This window comes from Gymnoscopelus microlampas, assembly GCF_963454915.1.
Source record: "Gymnoscopelus microlampas genome assembly, chromosome: 11".
In the NCBI taxonomy this organism is placed as follows: domain Eukaryota; kingdom Metazoa; phylum Chordata; class Actinopteri; order Myctophiformes; family Myctophidae; genus Gymnoscopelus; species Gymnoscopelus microlampas.
The window spans coordinates 12,781,359-12,798,864 of record NC_139948.1 but is presented as its reverse complement, the minus strand read 5'-3'; the positions used below and the strand labels follow the sequence as shown (position 1 = coordinate 12,798,864).

Genomic DNA, 17,506 nt, shown 5'->3' with positions numbered 1-17,506 from the left:
ACCATCTAGCGGTGAAAAACAGAATTGCCAGTATTGAATAGGAATGGTTTCTGACAGATGCGAGAAAATGTACATTTCTCAATGGAATGGAAAATCAGTCTACATGTTCCTCTTGACAATTCCAGTTTAAAGTGCAGTGAAACTTCGATCAAGACGGTGGTCAGTCTATCAAGGCTAAAGTGCAGTGTAAGCTTAATTGTGAAATGGTGGACAAAGCAGGGTACACAACCCCAAATAGCTAGGCCTCGTCAACTATTACTCCACCTAGTGAGTTGCTCAGTCATGTAAAAAAATAAACTTGAATTAAAGGAGTAGTTGTCTCCAAAACACTTTTATATTTCAAATTGATGCATGAGTGTTAGTTGTTTCCAGCCTCCATTTACAGTATGTTTTCAGTCATCATTTCAGCATAAAAACTGCACAATTCTACCCAATCAACTTAATTTAAATGAATTAAGTGCCAATCAGAACTGAGTGAAAACAGCTTTGTATTAAAGGAGGCATAAAAGACTGGGTCTCGCTGTATTGCTCAGGCTGCACTCCAGTGTCTATTCACAGGCGCTAACCCACTACTGAGCGGCACGGGGGCTTTGACCTGCTCCGTTTCCGACCTGGGCCGGTTCACCCCTCCTTAGGCGACCTGGAGGTCCCGGGCTCCCCCAGGAGCTCCATATCGATACCGAACTTAGTGCGGACACCCGATCGGCATAGTCCACTGCAGCTCAGAACTCCTGAGCTCAAACGATCCGCCAGCGTCAGCCTCCCAGTAGCTTGGATTACAGGCGCACGCCACTGCACCCGGCGAGAAACACAGGCACTTCTAGGGCTTTTAACTTTGAGAGAAATTATGTCATTGGTAATACTAATCTCTTCACCACCATCTAGCGGTGAAAAACAGAATTGCCAGTATTGAATGGGAATGGTTTCTGACAGATGCGAGAACATATGTATACATTTCTCATTGGAATGGAAAATCAGTCGACATTTTCCTCTTATACATTCCAGTTTAAAGTGCAGTGTTGGCCTAATTTTGAAACACTATAACAATACAGTAGTGGACAAAGCTGACTATACAAACCAAAAAAAATATTCATTACTCCACTAGACCTACCAGCTCAGTCAAAGTTTTTTTTTTCTTGAGGTAAGTAGAACACTCGCTTAAAATAAAACAAAAACAAAGAACATATGGGGGAAGACATCTAATCTCCGAACTTAAAATAAGAACGGTGTCTAAAATAGGCTTACTAATCACTTCTTACAATAATATGTGATCTTTATTCACGGGTGATATGTTCTTACTCAGTCCTCTCATGCTTTATTTACTGATCATATTACCAGTTGTAAACTTGTGAATGAAATTGGCCTCAGATCAATGCAGTCATGGGTGATGTCAGTTTGTGGAGCAATCACGTTAGAATGATGTGGATTAAACATTAAACATAGCCTTCATTGTGATGAATAAATCATTTATAATGGAAAATCAGTCGACATGTTCCTCTTGACAATTCCAGTTTAAAGTGCAGTGTAACTTGGATCAAGACGGTGGTCAGTCTATCAAGGCTAAAGTGCAGTGTAGGCTTAATTGTGAAACACTATAACACTGTAGTGGTTGACAAAGCAGGGTACACAACCCCAAATAGCTAGGCCTCGTCAACTATTACTCCACCTAGTGGAGTAAAGTTAATAATCATGATAAATAAATCACGATTATTAACTTTTTTGAATTAGATAATATACTGAATTATGGGGAAACAAACAGAAAACACTTTAATATACAGTATACAGGGCCCACTTCCCAAAAGTCCCCACGGTCAAGTTCTATTAATGTTATTATAAATGTAATCATAATATTTAGCAGCTTTTTAACACAAACACATTACTAATTACTAAACTTACATATTAGGCAATTGTTGTAATTTTTTTATCTCCACTACATTCATTTGACTTGTTGCACCATGATACATGAGCTTGCAGATTTTGACTATATTGTAGTATAAAATTGGCTTTAGGCCGGTAAGTAGTTAATGATCAATAATTATAGCCCAATAACATGATATATATCATTTTGAAATGCCAATTCTGCTTCTTTTTCTTTTACTTTTTACAGGGGCCAGTTCATAAGTACTTTGTTTTGCTACTTTACTTGATGTTAGTCAAGTAAAGTAGACTTAAGAAAGATTTTGAGTACATGGGACCAGGGACTTTGTAACAGAATATTTCTACATTGCGGCATTGCTATACTTTTACAGTACTTCTTCTACCACTGTTTGTCCACCAGATGGAGTCATTGAGCTAATAGATTACTGGACAGCTACCATTGCTGTGAATGAGGGCAGTCAGTGCAGTCAACTGCATATTCATTCAAACCCATCATGCCTCATGTCAACACTCCCTTCTTAAACAGATTTAAATGAACACTCCAGATGTTACAGTGTGGCTGAGCCACCAAGGCATGACTCTGACAACACAACACAGTCGTAGAATGGGGGCAATCTTTCTTCTTTTTTATACTAAAATGTATTTATTTTGAAATGAATTTGCTGTCTTCAATCACAATAGTATAGTATTGGACCTTACATTTGGAAAGTGCAAACAATAATATGTTCCTTTGCATTTACAGGTGTAATCACATTAAATATCTAATTTTATATATTACTATGTCATCACTGCCAGTGACACCTTGAACAAATCAAGCCATTAGATCATTGTGGATTGTGGAATAAAAAATATATTTACTTATAAACATGCAAATTATGTAAAGTATATACACAAACAAAAGAGTAAAACAATGTAATAAAATCTCACCTTTTGAGCATGAACAGATAGGTACAGTTAAACTAGGCTACATAACAGTAGCAATAAGTAGTAATAAGATTATTACAGATTGTGTTATTATTAGAAAAAGAAAGAACATGCACTGGGGTTAGAGCAAAGAGTTTTAAAAGCTTTTGCATGTGAGATAATTATAATAATGTGATACACTGCATCAGCAACTACAAATCAACCCTTGTTTTAATGATAAATAACACTGTTAGAATATAGGCTAACTGATAACTTGGTTAGAGTTGACCGATCCAGTTTACATTTATTTCTTATTTTGTACAGTGTTAAAGAGGTAAGTGTCTGTCTGTCTGTCTGTCTGTCTGTCTGTCTGTCTGTCTGTCTGTCTGTCTGTCTGTCTGTCTGTCTGTCTGTCTCGTGTGTCCGGAGCTAACCTTGCAAAATTCTAGGCCAATCAATGCCACATTTCTTTCTACGCCGCCACTAGGCTGGCGTAGAATTATTGATTTATTTTATTTTATTTGTATTTACTTATCAATATCTGAAAAGCATGAAATTGTCTGGGCACAGAGTAAGCCAAGCCATCTGTCGAATCAGGCTGAAACCTTGCCCAAGTATGGAGTCATATCATACGTCATAGATATGTCATAGACGACTGGCATCATAGACTGGTTTCTTTTTCATGAGGATTTAACAAAAAAAGTGTTTTCATTTACCTCAGACCACTACCCCTGTACCTGTTCAAAACTGAGAACATACTTCATTGACAAAGAAGTAGATATGGTAGATATGGTGTAGAGCAGCGGTCTGCTCTACACCATATCTCTTCACTGACAATAGCCCATCTACAAGCTCACAGCGCACCCTGTTGTGAGCTTGTAGATATACCATATTCACCGAATGTTCACCTGTTATGACATACCCAGAATACGGACACTAGGGTTCATGTGGTGAGCACTTGGAAGGTGGTTTGGGTTATTCGTCAATAAGGCTGTTTTGTTGTGGTGCCAGTAAGAGTTGAATAAGCTGTTTCTGTGCCAGTAAGTCCAGTTGCGCCTAATGGGAGAAATAGCAGTGTAACTTGTTGAAGGTTAGACCAGTGGTCCCTATCCTGGGGTCCGTGCTCCAAAGATCACAGAGGCCATGTAGTGAACAGTGAGGAGAGGTGAAGTATTATTCATCTTTATTGTCTGGTATGGAAGCGCTCCAGCAGCGCTCGCAGGATGTTTCCGGGAATCTGTTGATGCTGGTCAATGAGGGCCTGAACGGCCTGCTTAACTTTCTCTGCCAGCTCATCAGCATTTACGTCCGGGTCGTACGGGATGGGGTCACCCAGGTAAGTGCACAACTTTACAGGAAAGCCCCCATACATTGGAACTATCGGAAGCCGGAATCTGTCGTACACCCAACGGAAACATCTCAGTGTTCCCAGTGATCGGAAGCTTTCCCGTACGTTCTGAGTAAACATCGGAATTATCTGCACTTTTGCGGCGATTGCGACCTCTGCAAAGCCCTTGCGTTTGCCCCAGAGCAGTTGGTAGTTCTTATCACTGAACAATGCCTCCCGGACTCCGCCCGGAGCGATGGCCAAGAGATGACCACTCTGCAGGGCCCGCACGCACTCCTCCTGGGGTCCATGAAACACACTAAACACCTCTAACAGCAGCTTGAAGCCTGGGACCTTGAAGAGGAAGTGGTCGGCTACAGAGTGACAGGTGCGCCCTTTCTGGATCAGAACATTGGCCAGGAAGTAGTAGTAGTCGATGGGGATAGCTCCATGGTAGAACACGATCAACGCTGCACCGTCATTTGGGATCTTCTCCATCCCACGGACTTCATAGCCATGCCATATGGCTCCGTGTCCCTCCCACAGTATCGCCAGTGTCTTCCTGGCCCCGTCCCAGAGGTTGTCGGAAAGTAGAGCCTCTCTCAGCTTGTTCTTTCTCTTGTGGACATGGAGGAAGAGTATAGACAGATAGATCAGTATGATGATGAGGATAGGCAGTATGAAGACGATGGCCAGAGGGGTGAAGACCCACCTCAAGTACCCCCGAAAGAAACCAAAGACTGACCACTCAGCCCACCATGCATGGAGCAGCGTCGGGAAGGAGACAGAGTCCTCTGCTACCAACAGGCACGATTGATTGCCACCGTCTGACATCCTGCAAATGACAATTAGGTCAGTCAGTCAACTAACCAGCCAGCATTGGGAGGAGAGATCCACACATCTGTTTAGTCGCACATCTTCTTCGATCTGTTACTTGATTCTCCTTTTGGGGGTGAGCTGGACGCTAGACCTGATCTAGAGACATCCTTGAAGAGCCCAACGACTCGTGTCAAAACAAGACGGTCTAACAAGCCCCGCTCACAGGATTGGGTAGTAAGTGAACTGCTTGTAATCGGGATTACATTGACCTCTCTAGTTAGATTATATAACATGATGAAAGGAAATCATGACATGCATAACGGACCAGAGATCTGAATTGTGATCTGGGTGAAACTGACTGACAAGACAGATGGAAAGGTATAAGCAGTGAGCCAACCAACATCACACTGACATCACTGTCAGCCAATCAAGCAGGATATAAAGTTGAACTTGTGTGTCTGTGTGTTTGGAGACAGATTATGCCCATGTATGGAAATGCCTGACATCACAACACATTTATAGGTTATAGGCCTCAAAATACTTTGTGCCTATTCCACCTGCAAAATAATGCCCGGTCCCATATATAGTATAAATAAACACACAGTGCTGATGTCGCAGTCTTTGACATAATTACCCATCAATCCCAGTTTAGGGTGCATTCGGATATAAGGCACTGAACGCACTGTTACAATATACGAACCAATACGTGAGTGGGTTCCAGGGGGTCCTCAGCCAAATTAATAGTTAGAAACCAAATTGACCCTTATGTGTCTGTAACTCTGAGAGTGTACACAATGGAACCAAATGGACCTGTTAGGGTCCATTTGGTTCCATTTGTACACTCTCAGAGTTAAATGAACACTAATGATGATGATTACAGTGTATATTAAGACCCCCAAGAAATCAAAATGGTTGAGTCCCTGGCATATCTTTTCAAATGGGAGTCCGTGGGCTAATACGTGTCAATGTGGGGGTCCTCGTGAGAAAAAAGTTGAAAACCACTGCTCTAGGTCACAGAACTGACATCATAGACTGATATATATATATTTCTTTAATGGTGCAATTACAAAGAAAACTGACAACAGTTATAAAAGGTATCCCAATGGGCATTGTACCCAACAGGCATTACCCTAAGTTGTTTTAAATGTATTTTAAGATTTTTAAATGTTTTTAGCCACATTAAGTACTGGGAAAACAAGAGAACATCACCAAAAAAATCCTCACGTGCTCTTGGAGGACATGGTGGAGAAGCTTTTTACAAAGTCACCTCTCCTATGAGACTTGTCTACTTGATCTCAGTCTATACCTGACTCTATAACATACTGCTCACATGAGTCTAACATAATGCACATACCGTACATTACTGTACATACAGTTTAACATACGAACATACATGAGTCTAACATACTACATGAGTCTAACATACTAACATACATGAGTCTATCATACTAACATAATGGCCAGCTTGTTTAAAATGGACAGCCACAGCCACGGGGCATGCTTTTCAGATAACCGTATGTTATCTCATGGCATGTTCATCCCTGGTCTTATGCTACTCCTGTGTTCACTTAAACCTTGTTCATAGTGCTGTTTTTCCCACAGAAGTCAAGCCACACAGACAACAGATAAGATAGCCTACAACATGCGTGGTGCTGCATATAATGGCACCACGTATGGATTCTGGATGGCCGAATCTCTTGCACTTGTGCGTGTAAGTGCACTGGGTGCAGTTAACAACTATAATTACCGTCTGGCACAATAGGGAAGGTTCATGTGCAATGAGGGCACATATCCGATTCAGCCAAACAATTCCGTAGATTGGTGGGGCATTTAAAAACCTTATTGTTCTAAGAAAGGGCAACAAGATCACCTCCTCATAGGGGAGATGATCTTTACCTCCAACTTATTAGATGTACACCCAATAACGCTCCCGGGCCGGAAGGAATCCCAGGCCGGGTCCTGAAAAACAGTGCCCAGGAACTACAGTAACACCCATCCTTCACTCTCTCTTCCTCAGATCTTTATGCACCAATCCCAGTTATGGAAGACATCAATTGTCATTCCTGTTCCTAAACAAAAATGTGCCCATCAGAAATAGCCACGTGAATACAACCCTAGCACCCTTCTGGGCATATCATAATAGGCAAGCATGTGGCAAAAATAGCTGATCTACAAGCTCACAATGCAGATGGGCTATTTTCGGTGCAGAGTGTCGAGGTAAGTGGAGCCAAGAACAGACCCCTGAGGAACCCCGGTGAACAAGGTTTAGGGTTTAATTGGTTAAACTATGACAGCCTGTAACTCTAACCTCTATCTAATGAAATGCTTGGAGAAACTGGTCCAAAACACATGTCTTATCACTCGTGGATCACCTTCAATTTGGATGAAAAAAAGGAGATACAGGCGAAGCAGTGGCTCTCCTGCATCCTGGACACACATGGAAACTATGGCATTATTTCTTTAACAAAAAAGCTCAGCCTTTAAGTGGTTCTCAAACGTTTCTATTTCCCCCAGTTTGGTATGCATTAGGCCACGGACCCCCAACACTGTTGAGTTACAGATCTGTAAGGGTTCATTTGGTTCCTAACTATCAACCCGCTGGAACCCCCCCCCCACCCCTCAAGGACCCCTGGGGTCCCTGGACCACACTTTGAGAGCCACTGCTTTATAACACAATCCAGACCAGCACTATCCAGTCAATAAAGAACCTACAGCACCTCCGAGTCCCATCACGGCACTGATCCACTGGAACCATACTGTAATTTCCTCTCCAACATGCAGACCATGAGCAGTAAAGGTTGACAATTCACTGTCACCCACCATTATTCTCAATGCTGACGCTCCCCAGGGTCTATGTACTCAGTCCATTTATCTACACCAGTGGTTCTCAACCAGTGGTCTGGGGACCACCAGTGGTCCTCGAGGGGGTTCCAGGTGGTCCCCAGCTAAATGATTGAGAGTTGGTAACCAAATGGACCCTTATATAGATATTTAACCCTTGAGAGTGTAAAATGAAACCAAATGGAGGTTAAAAGCAAAGGGCTAGATTGGACAATAGTGTAAAATTATGTTAAAACTGCATGGATTTGGTAGACTTTACAGATTACTTAGGCTATTTGGCCTGCCTGAAGCCCTAACACTAGAATATTGTGCTACCATGTCCGCCCCCCCAACAGTTTTCTCTTCTTTTCTTTTTTAGCTGCATGTACCCTATAAACCACTTCAATGCAGTATTCAATGCAGTCACTAATGAAAGACATTGTATTATGTTATAAATGTGGACTCAAGGCAGACTGTTTCACCGTATTCATTATAAACATTTAATATCAAATGATTTATACATACCTGCGTCAATGATCAGAATCAGAATAATCTTCATTCTCATGGCATTAAACTGGACAATAACCTCAGCTTCAATCAGCATACTGTGGACCTTTAAAATATTGTCAGCAGAGACTTTCAGCTATATCTGTAAACTAAAACACCCCTGTCCAACCACATTTTCTTCTGTATCAAAGCATGATTGAGCCTGTTCATATGTATGTATTTGCCAGACCCAGAGGGTCGGCCTACATGAGGCTTTGTCGGTCGGTCTGTCCCTATTTTCCTCGGTCTGTCCCTCTTTTCCTCTGCACTCACGTCATGCGAAGTCCGGCCATTCAGACAGTCCACAATAAGTATCATTTCATCATATCGTATGATTTTCATGCTATTTAGCCAGAAAAACTCATTGGTATTTCCACCCACAATTTATACAATTGTGTCACCTCATCTCTGACCCGCAAGGCACTCAGAACCATACTCTACCTGCACTTTGCCTCCCTTCCTGTACAGTAAGTATAGACTGGGTGCATTTCTCCTTTCCGACATGTCGCCTTTCCGACGTTGACGAACCCTATACCTAACCCTAACCCTAACCCTAACCGCACGCGGAAGCCACTAGTCGGAGTGGTGAGATGTCGGAATGGAGAGTGAACACCGTATAGACTATAGGTATAGTTTGTGCAGAAAGGCCTGTTTAACAAGAGCTTTGTTCCCATAGCCATATGAGCTTTAAATTAAAAAAACTCCTAAGTTACAAGAAATCCAGACCGTGGTTGTGTAAAGCACGTCTTTGTCTTATGTGACCCCTGTAATTAAGTGTTCCTGAAGGCTACGTCATCCTGTATTTTGGTATATAATTCTGTACAATTATGTATATATGTCTTACTCGTTTGTGTTATGTATGCACCCTACCGTGGAAAATAATTTCTCTTATGATGACAAATGCTTATTTGTCATCAACAATAACAAACATTAAACTTCCAGCCTATTTGTGTATCTATCTATCTATCTATCTATCTATCTATCTATCTATCTATCTATCTATCTATCTATCTATCTATCTATCTATCTATCTATCTATCTATCTATCTATCTACCTATCTACCTATCTATCTATCTATCTATCTATCTATCTATCTATCTATATATCTATCCATATATCTATCCATATATCTACTTATCTTTATGCTGTTGCATTTTATTGAGTCTGCATTTTTTTTTGCAATATATCATAACCTTTTGTAAACTTTGTTAGACAAGTCTATTCAAACCAAATGTAGTATCACATTTCTGTACTGACGGCAGCACACATGTAACGTATGGCCTACTTCAATTGTCCTCTCTGGCACGGATAACACGTCTTTTGTGGTTCACCGCGTAATCGTGGCATCTGGTTTACCTTTCTTTTTCTATTTGCGTCACGAGGCCACACCTCTCCCAGTGGATTCCACATCCTTCACACGTTCACAATTCATTTGAATAGAAAAAATTGTGGGCTTTTAATTTCAAGGACCCTTCCCCATAACTCGGACAGTCAACAAATGGAACCAAATAGGTCCATTTGGTTCTGGGAACCCCCTAGAACCCCCTCAAGGACCCCACTTTGAGAACCACATATATTGTGAATGTTTCCACTTAGCATGAACTCCATTTGTTTGGGCCCTGCGATAGCGGAGGGACTGAACGACAGAGGATGCTGTTCGCCTGGACGTGCCCTTGCATCAGCGATTCCCCCGAGGGTTGGTCTTGTGAGTGGAAGGGAATGTTTTCACTCCGGCCTCCAGGAAGCAGAGCAGTGGTGGAAAAAGTACTCAAATGTTTTACTTAAGTAAAAGTACTCTGTTACAAGTTAAAGTCCGGAATTCGAATTTGACTTGAGTAAAAGTACAAAAGTATTTGCATCAAAATGTACTTAAAGTACCAAAAGTAAAATTAATAAAATGTTTGAAAATAGCAGATCTACAAGCTCACAACGCGCCGCGACGCGTTGTGAGCTTGTAGATCGGCTATTTTCAAACAGCCTAGTTATAAAATAAGGCTAAAGTGGTTAATGTATGTTTTATAATGTAAAAATGTATATCTGCAAAGTAGCCTAACTACTAAAGTTTTCAAATCATTGTAGTGGAGTAAAAGTACAATGTTTGCCTCCGAGATGTAATGGAGTAGAAGTAAAAGTACTGAAAATTGGAAATACTCCATTAAAGTAAAAACACCTCAAAATTGTACTTAAGTACAGTACTCGAGTAAATGTACTTAGTTACTTCACACCACTGTTGACTGGAGCAGAGCACACATAGCGTAAACCTATCTGAGTGGTTGAGTCAGGAGAGTGGGTGCGGCCGCCCTTGAAGCTGTCTGGAATGCACTTGATATGTGCAACCATTACCCTGATGCGATTAGACAAAATGTCCAATAGCTTTATGAGGAGACCTGTTAGGGGTATTTAATATTCCTGGTCCCGTAAGCATCCATATGGTTTTGTTCACAGTAAATGGCTTTGGTGTAGCACTGAGCAAGTCGCGTTTGTGCATCATAAAAGTTATAGGAAATAGGTCTCAGATCTGAGTTGTTATTGGGGTATTAGTCACTAGAACTCTGCATATAAAACATCTGCAACCCATCGAAACTATTAGGAGCAGTGGACGCTATTAATACAGCTCTTTTTGTTCTTTTTGGCATAGGCCTACAACCCAATTAAGATAAGCTAAGATAAGATGTTTGTTGTCACTGTATGGAACATACAACAACATTTTGTTTAGTGCTATCCAACAAATAGCAGCATCAACAAAGAAGAAAATTATCTTTCAGTGTGTTTTTGTATTCTTCATGCCGTCTTACAGTGTGTGATTCATTGTGTGACAAATTGCTCTTTCTTTCATGCATGTCTCCTTAATGAGAATTCATCGGAACAAGTGGAGCAGGCAAAGATTCTATTATGTAATATCAATGCACGCTAGCCTGAGATGATCAGAATACATCTAACACATGTCATCGTAATGACATGACCTGTATTTTTGAAACAATGACACAGGAATGTTAGATATCAAAACTGTCTGTATACCTGCATTAAAAAAAATCTAGAAATGCTTCAAACTCAGACTGCTGGTAAATTTCACATTATGGAGTGAAATATCCTCCTCTCGTCTAGTCAAGTAACAGTATGTTCTCTTTGTCGTACATGTCAGAGCCCCTCTTTCGTCATATGCCTCATGATTCTGAGTATGTGTTTCTTGCACAAGTAAATAACTATCAGCAATGCATTCCATGGGACACCTGTGGCCTTCATGGTATGGCCTTGTGCGGCAGCCTCCGGGCCTGCATTATCACAACACTTTGGTGGTTCTCAAACATTTTCATGTCAAGGACCCCAACATCTATGTAATGTATTTGCCCGCTGTATTTGCCCGCTCATAGCTTTGAGCTTGTATATGTGCTATTTTTGAATAGCCAAAAGTGTAAAATAATGCATTTTAGCTCAAATTAAAAAATGGCGCTCCCGGTCTGAAAGGGTTAAAGGATTTCTAGATAGTATACGAGTCACGACTGCCTTTCTGCAGAGATCTGTGGCAAGTGTTTATTGTTAGCCATGGGTGATTATGTGTTGTTATTTTGAAGAAGGCCTGTATAGGCCGAAATGTCAGTCATTAAAGTCACTGCATATAGAGCCAGCGCGTGCAACACTTCTTGTCCTCTTTTAAGTTAATTCCCAGTGATCGGCACTTCGCCACAACATTTGGTGTGCGTTACCTTTCCTGCTATACTAGTGTGGGTCATTGACATAAATAAACATTCATCCTATAGTCAGTGTTAGGAAAAAAATGCACACAAAAATGAATCAACTTCCCAATACCCAATACCATGCGTGAAACCAAATGCCTATTATGTGAGCTGGAGTTTTGGTGAGCACCAGTCAGACTGTCTTGTGTGTGAGTCACAAAGGCCGGATGAGAGGCAGCCGCCGACGCTCCTCCTTCTTGTTGGCGTTAATCATGGCGTGCATCAGAAGTGGACGGAGTAGTCCTCAGTCAGCATTCCAGCAGCTGCACAACGTAGACATGGTGCAAACAAGTGGCTTGGGGACACTGTTGCTGATAGCAGCGGCTTGAGAGTCTTAAGACTAGGTTGCGCGTGGATGTCACGCACCAGTGCGTGACATATAAATCAGGCATTACGCAATGTGGAGAGCTTTGGCGACACACGTACAAGGAATGTGGGTGTGTTCAAAACACCTTGTTACAAGTGTAAATAGTGTACAGGTGGGTAATATGTAAATTACAATGGAGAAATATGTAACTGTGAATGAAACTAGAAAAAGTGGTCTCCGTCAGGTAGGTATAGGTTATTGTGGGCCAGCAGTGTTCGGAATTCAGTCATGACTAATAGACGTGTACCGATCTGCGTGATATTTGGACAAATGTGTACCGTAATATATATTTTTTTTAATCAGCGGTGGTGGTACTATAATAGGCTAATGTGAAAAGGGTGTCTTCTTCCTCTGCCTTTCACAGCAATCGGAAGCTGCGTTCATGAATTGAGGTATTTTCTTCAAAACAAGCCACTCCTGCAAACTTTGGAAGGCAATCTCAGCCAATCAGGATGGAATATGAAAAATTCGACAGATCCGTATTGATCACATGACTATAGAGATACTGTGTACTGATTTGTGTGATGTTTGGACAAAATCTGTTTAATCCGGCCGGCTGGTGGCGCTATAACAGGCCGATGTGAAAAAATGTGGGCAACTGGTTCTGCTCTGGCATCCAGGGAGTGTTTCACGCCAATCGGTCCAACAGCGCCGGAGATTAGCTGTTAACAGACGGACGGGCGGGCAGACGGAGGGACGGACGGAGGGACGGAAAGAGGCGGAGAAAATCATATTAAGCGGGCGAAAAACCATGTATACTGAGCGGCCCGAACTCAGGTCTGAGGAGGAGGCACCAATTCTATAGACCTCAACTTGACTTATTGGCAGGGCTTCCTAATAGGCCAATCAGAACCTCAGCTTGACTGATCGGCAGGGCTTCCTGATAGGCCAATCAGAACCTCCGCTTGACTGATTGGCAGGGCTTCGCATTGGCGTTTATGCCGGGCTTCGCATAACGTTTGTGCAGAGCAACTCCGGCCTAGTTAATTAAGAGAACCAAGGTTCTTATTATTATTGAAATGTTTTTTTTATTGGAAGATTCCAAGGTTCTTATTGATACATTTGATACATTTGAATCAACCTTCTCAAACACACACACTGGATTTGACCCTCTTTTATTACATACACACTATATTAAACAGATCTTTATGGCCTCCGGCTAATTTACTGTATGACGCAGTCTCTGTCAACAATAAAACACATTGAAGGGGAAGCACCACGCCTCTGGGCGTCAGTGCGTTCAAAGCACTGGCGATACAAAAGGGAAAAGGATAATTTACACAGCCATACTGTAGCTGTTGTTCTCTCACATTGTGATGCATTATGGGTCACTGGGGTCACAGGGGTTGCCTTCACAGAGGGACTGTAGCCTATAGCTGGTGTAGGATAAGAATAAGGTTTACATTATACAAAGTAAAATCTTTGGTGTTAAAGGTGCTGTAAGTGCTATGTTTTGTTAAAACAAAGTTTATTGTTAAAAAGTTAAAGAACAATATTACAATAGTAATCATTGCTATAGAGTATTTGCTCAGTAACAGGGTCTCCCAATCTCTCAAGCTCTTTAGTAAAGAGAAAATACATCAGGTGGGTTACAAATGTCATCCAATCAGGAAAGAGAATCCCACAAAGATAATTTATCCCCCTTTTTTTTTTACTCCTCATTTATTTGTTTCATCACTTCCAATTTCAATTCTTTAACCTGTGTGTCTTGTATGAGATCTATCTCGGATTGGATGAAATTGGCATCCTGACCAGAACATGTATTTTCTGTTTACTTAAGAGCTGGAGAGACAGGGAGACCCCAGTTACTTAACACTTTACAGCAATGATATGGGAATATACAGCTATTTAACGCTTATTTTAACAGAAATATATCACTTATTTAACACTGAGGATTTGTCTGTGTATTTTTATTAGTTTTATGGATTCACTATAAAGACAAGTGTTGTGACAGCTCTGAGAGAAAAATAGTTCATAATTATGTAGCCGTTCCTCTGCGTATATCTAGCGTAAATCTAGCGTCATGTTGAGCTGCTTGTATACAAGTCTGTGTGACTAAAGAGCGTGTGGCTGTATATTCATGATGTTGTGACGATGACGCATATCACAGACTCTATTGTTTGCTCTTTGTAAAGACGGTGACATGCAGGTCAGCTCATCAAGATGTTGACGGGAACAAGTGGGATCTGGAAAGGCACGTACATAGTCATACAGTCAGTCAGACAGTCAGACAGACAGACAGACAGACAGACAGACAGACAGACAGACAGACAGACAGACAGACAGACAGTCAGTCAGACAGACAGACAGACAGACAGACAGACAGACAGACAGACAGACAGACAGACAGACAGACAGACAGACAGGCACGCACACACGAGTGAATCACATTTAAACACTCTGAGAGTATAATTAACAATAATAATGTATTGTTTTAATATAATGGATTCAAAGGCAAAGAGGGCTATCACTTGAATACACAATTTGAAAATATGTGTGCTGACCTGTACATATACTACTGATGACCAGGGGTCCTTGAGGGGGTTCCAGGTTGATAGTCAGGAACCAAATGTGCCCTCGCTCTGTAACTCTGACGTAACTGAAGACAGAAAGCCAGAAATACACAGGACAAGTAGATATACTGTAGCCAGGTCAGGATATGTATGAGTGATCCTGCTTTATGTTAATGTATTTTTACTATTTTTATTTACACATAAGTAAAACAGGAGAAAGAAACAAAATAAGTCAACATGACCATGTCATGTGTACTCATGCTGGGCTTATATACAAAAACATAGCCTACTCATGAGATAACCCAGGGTGAGTGGGGGTATGTATGGTATGTTTTACCCTTCTTTTGCTGAGCTGTGTGTGTGTTTGTCCAGGTGTACACAGGACTTCAGTAGGCGTCAACATCATGCATCCTGGTTTGGGTGGTTTGAATGAGCTTGGTTTAGGTCAAATAGCACAGTGTTATAACAAATAATACTGATTGATTTGTCCAGCCATCCGTTCAGTTGATCAATGACAGAATGAGAGGACATGCCAAAGGATCAAACATCATTAAAACTCTACTCAAGTAGTCTAACAGGGATTCCCAAAACTTTCCATGTCAAGAACCCCTAAATACTAAATAGTCATAGCCTCTGGATGCAGCCCCCCTAGTGAAGGGGGAAAAGCGGAACATAGCCAATTTACAAGCTCACGACATGTTGCATTGCACAATGCAAGGTATAGAAATAGGCACAATAGAAAGTGGCACAATAAAATGGCACAATAATCTGAAAAAACAAACAAACATAAAAAAATATAATCTCTCTCTCTCTGTCTCTGTCTCTGTCTCTGTCTCTGTCTTTCTCTCTCTCTTTCTCTCTCTCTCTCTCTCTCTCTCTCTCTCTCTCTCTCTCTCTCTCTCTCTCTCTCTCTCTCTCTCTCTCTCTCTCTCTCTCTCTCTCTCTCTCTCTCTGTTTATATATATATATATATATTCATTTATTTTCCTTTCCAATTGGTCCCCCTGACGCCCGCTGGTGGCTGCCACATAACATTGAAAACCTGTGGTCTAACTCAACTATCATGATCATATGACCATGTCCCCTGCAGTGAACCATAACCCATGATGATGATAACTTGACTAACTGGAGATTCTTATCTTTGCCCTCAAGTGAAGCGCCAGACAGAGATTACACAAGCATCGTGCAGCCTTGCGGACTATACAGTCTAGCCCAGTGGTTCTCAACCTTTTCAGGCCGTGACCCCCCCCCCCCCCCAAAAAAAATAAAATATCATATTTGAACTGGGGACCCCTGCACCCTAATAGGCACTTGGAATTGTAGGAGTTGAGGCACTACATTTTGTTTGACTCGGTTCTACAGATCATTGTGAAAATAGCCGATCTACAAGCTCACAACGCCTCGCAATGCGAGGCGTTGTGAGCTTGTAGATCGGTTATTTTCACAATTTGTGTCTTTTTTATATTATTTGACAATTTGGCCAATGTTTGACTAGTTTTTATAGTATAGTTTGTTGATTACTTTTGATACAGCAATGGTCTTTTTATTTTCTTTGTTTCTTTTTTTTTAAAAAGCCCTTAAATTGTCACTTCACTGTCATCCATGGGGACCCCCCTCAAAATCATGTGGGGACCCCTCTGGGGGTCCCGACCCATAGGTTGAGAACCACTGGTCTAGGCTATTCTACAGCAAATCAAAAGCACAAATTACTCTCATACAGTTTTAAATGTATGAAACATGTCTCATGCAGGAGATAGACAAAATAAATAGAGACATTCTAATCCTCACTTGTTGTGCAGGGACATGTGATTATGAGCTTCAGGCAGTTACTTGTCAACCACTAGGTGTCCTCTCTCTCTCTAGTCTACACCACGCAGGGTCTAAATGTCTCAATGGAAGAGTATACATGGAGACCACCTCCAACCACTGAAGTTGTGCTATATTGTATTAATATACTTAGAGTAAGTTACAGATGGGTTAAAATAACGTTTTATTCATTAAAACAAGGATTGTGCACCTTTCATAAAGCAGAGGATGTTCATTGTGAAGCAGCCACGCCTCCTGTGTTTGGTCTCCACCTAGCCCTGAAACATGACATGTCATGGATGGACTTCAACCTGGTGTTTGCACTTTCTCTATTTACAGCCCATACATCTACATAAACGTTAAAATTTCAAATATAAAGTACTCACCACATGTTAGTAAATGTTAAAATTATGTACGATTCTTCAAAAGTATCCGTATTTTCCGTATTGTTCAATAAAATTCATTTTAATACGATTGGTGGCCATTTTCTTGACATGCTTTACACGTCGTGACCCTATCGGTTTGGAGGTGTATTACACAATGATAGATGATAACTCTCTGAGAAATAGCCACCAGTCGGATCAAAATGCTTTTTATTGAACAATACGGAAGATACGGGTACTTTTAAGGACCCGTACATCATTTTAACATCCGTGGCCATAGTATAAGCACTTTATATTTGACATATGAACGTTCATGTAGATGTACGGGCTACAAAGAGAAAAAAATGCAAACACCAGGTTGAAGTTCATCCATGACGGTCGTGATAGACGACCGTCGTGTGATCCATGG

The 17,506-nt window shown here is 41.2% G+C and overlaps 1 protein-coding gene across 1 annotated transcript; it reads right to left on the bottom strand.

Moving 5' to 3' along the window:
* Positions 1-3,964: 3,964 nt before the first annotated feature.
* LOC311055167 (DGAT1/2-independent enzyme synthesizing storage lipids-like) lies at positions 3,965-4,942 on the bottom strand (the record flags this gene model as incomplete). Its single annotated transcript, XM_084071258.1, has 1 exon — positions 3,965-4,942. The coding sequence occupies one exon, from the start codon at positions 4,940-4,942 to the stop codon at positions 3,965-3,967; it is 978 nt and encodes a 325-aa protein (XP_083927384.1).
* Positions 4,943-17,506: the final 12,564 nt, after the last annotated feature.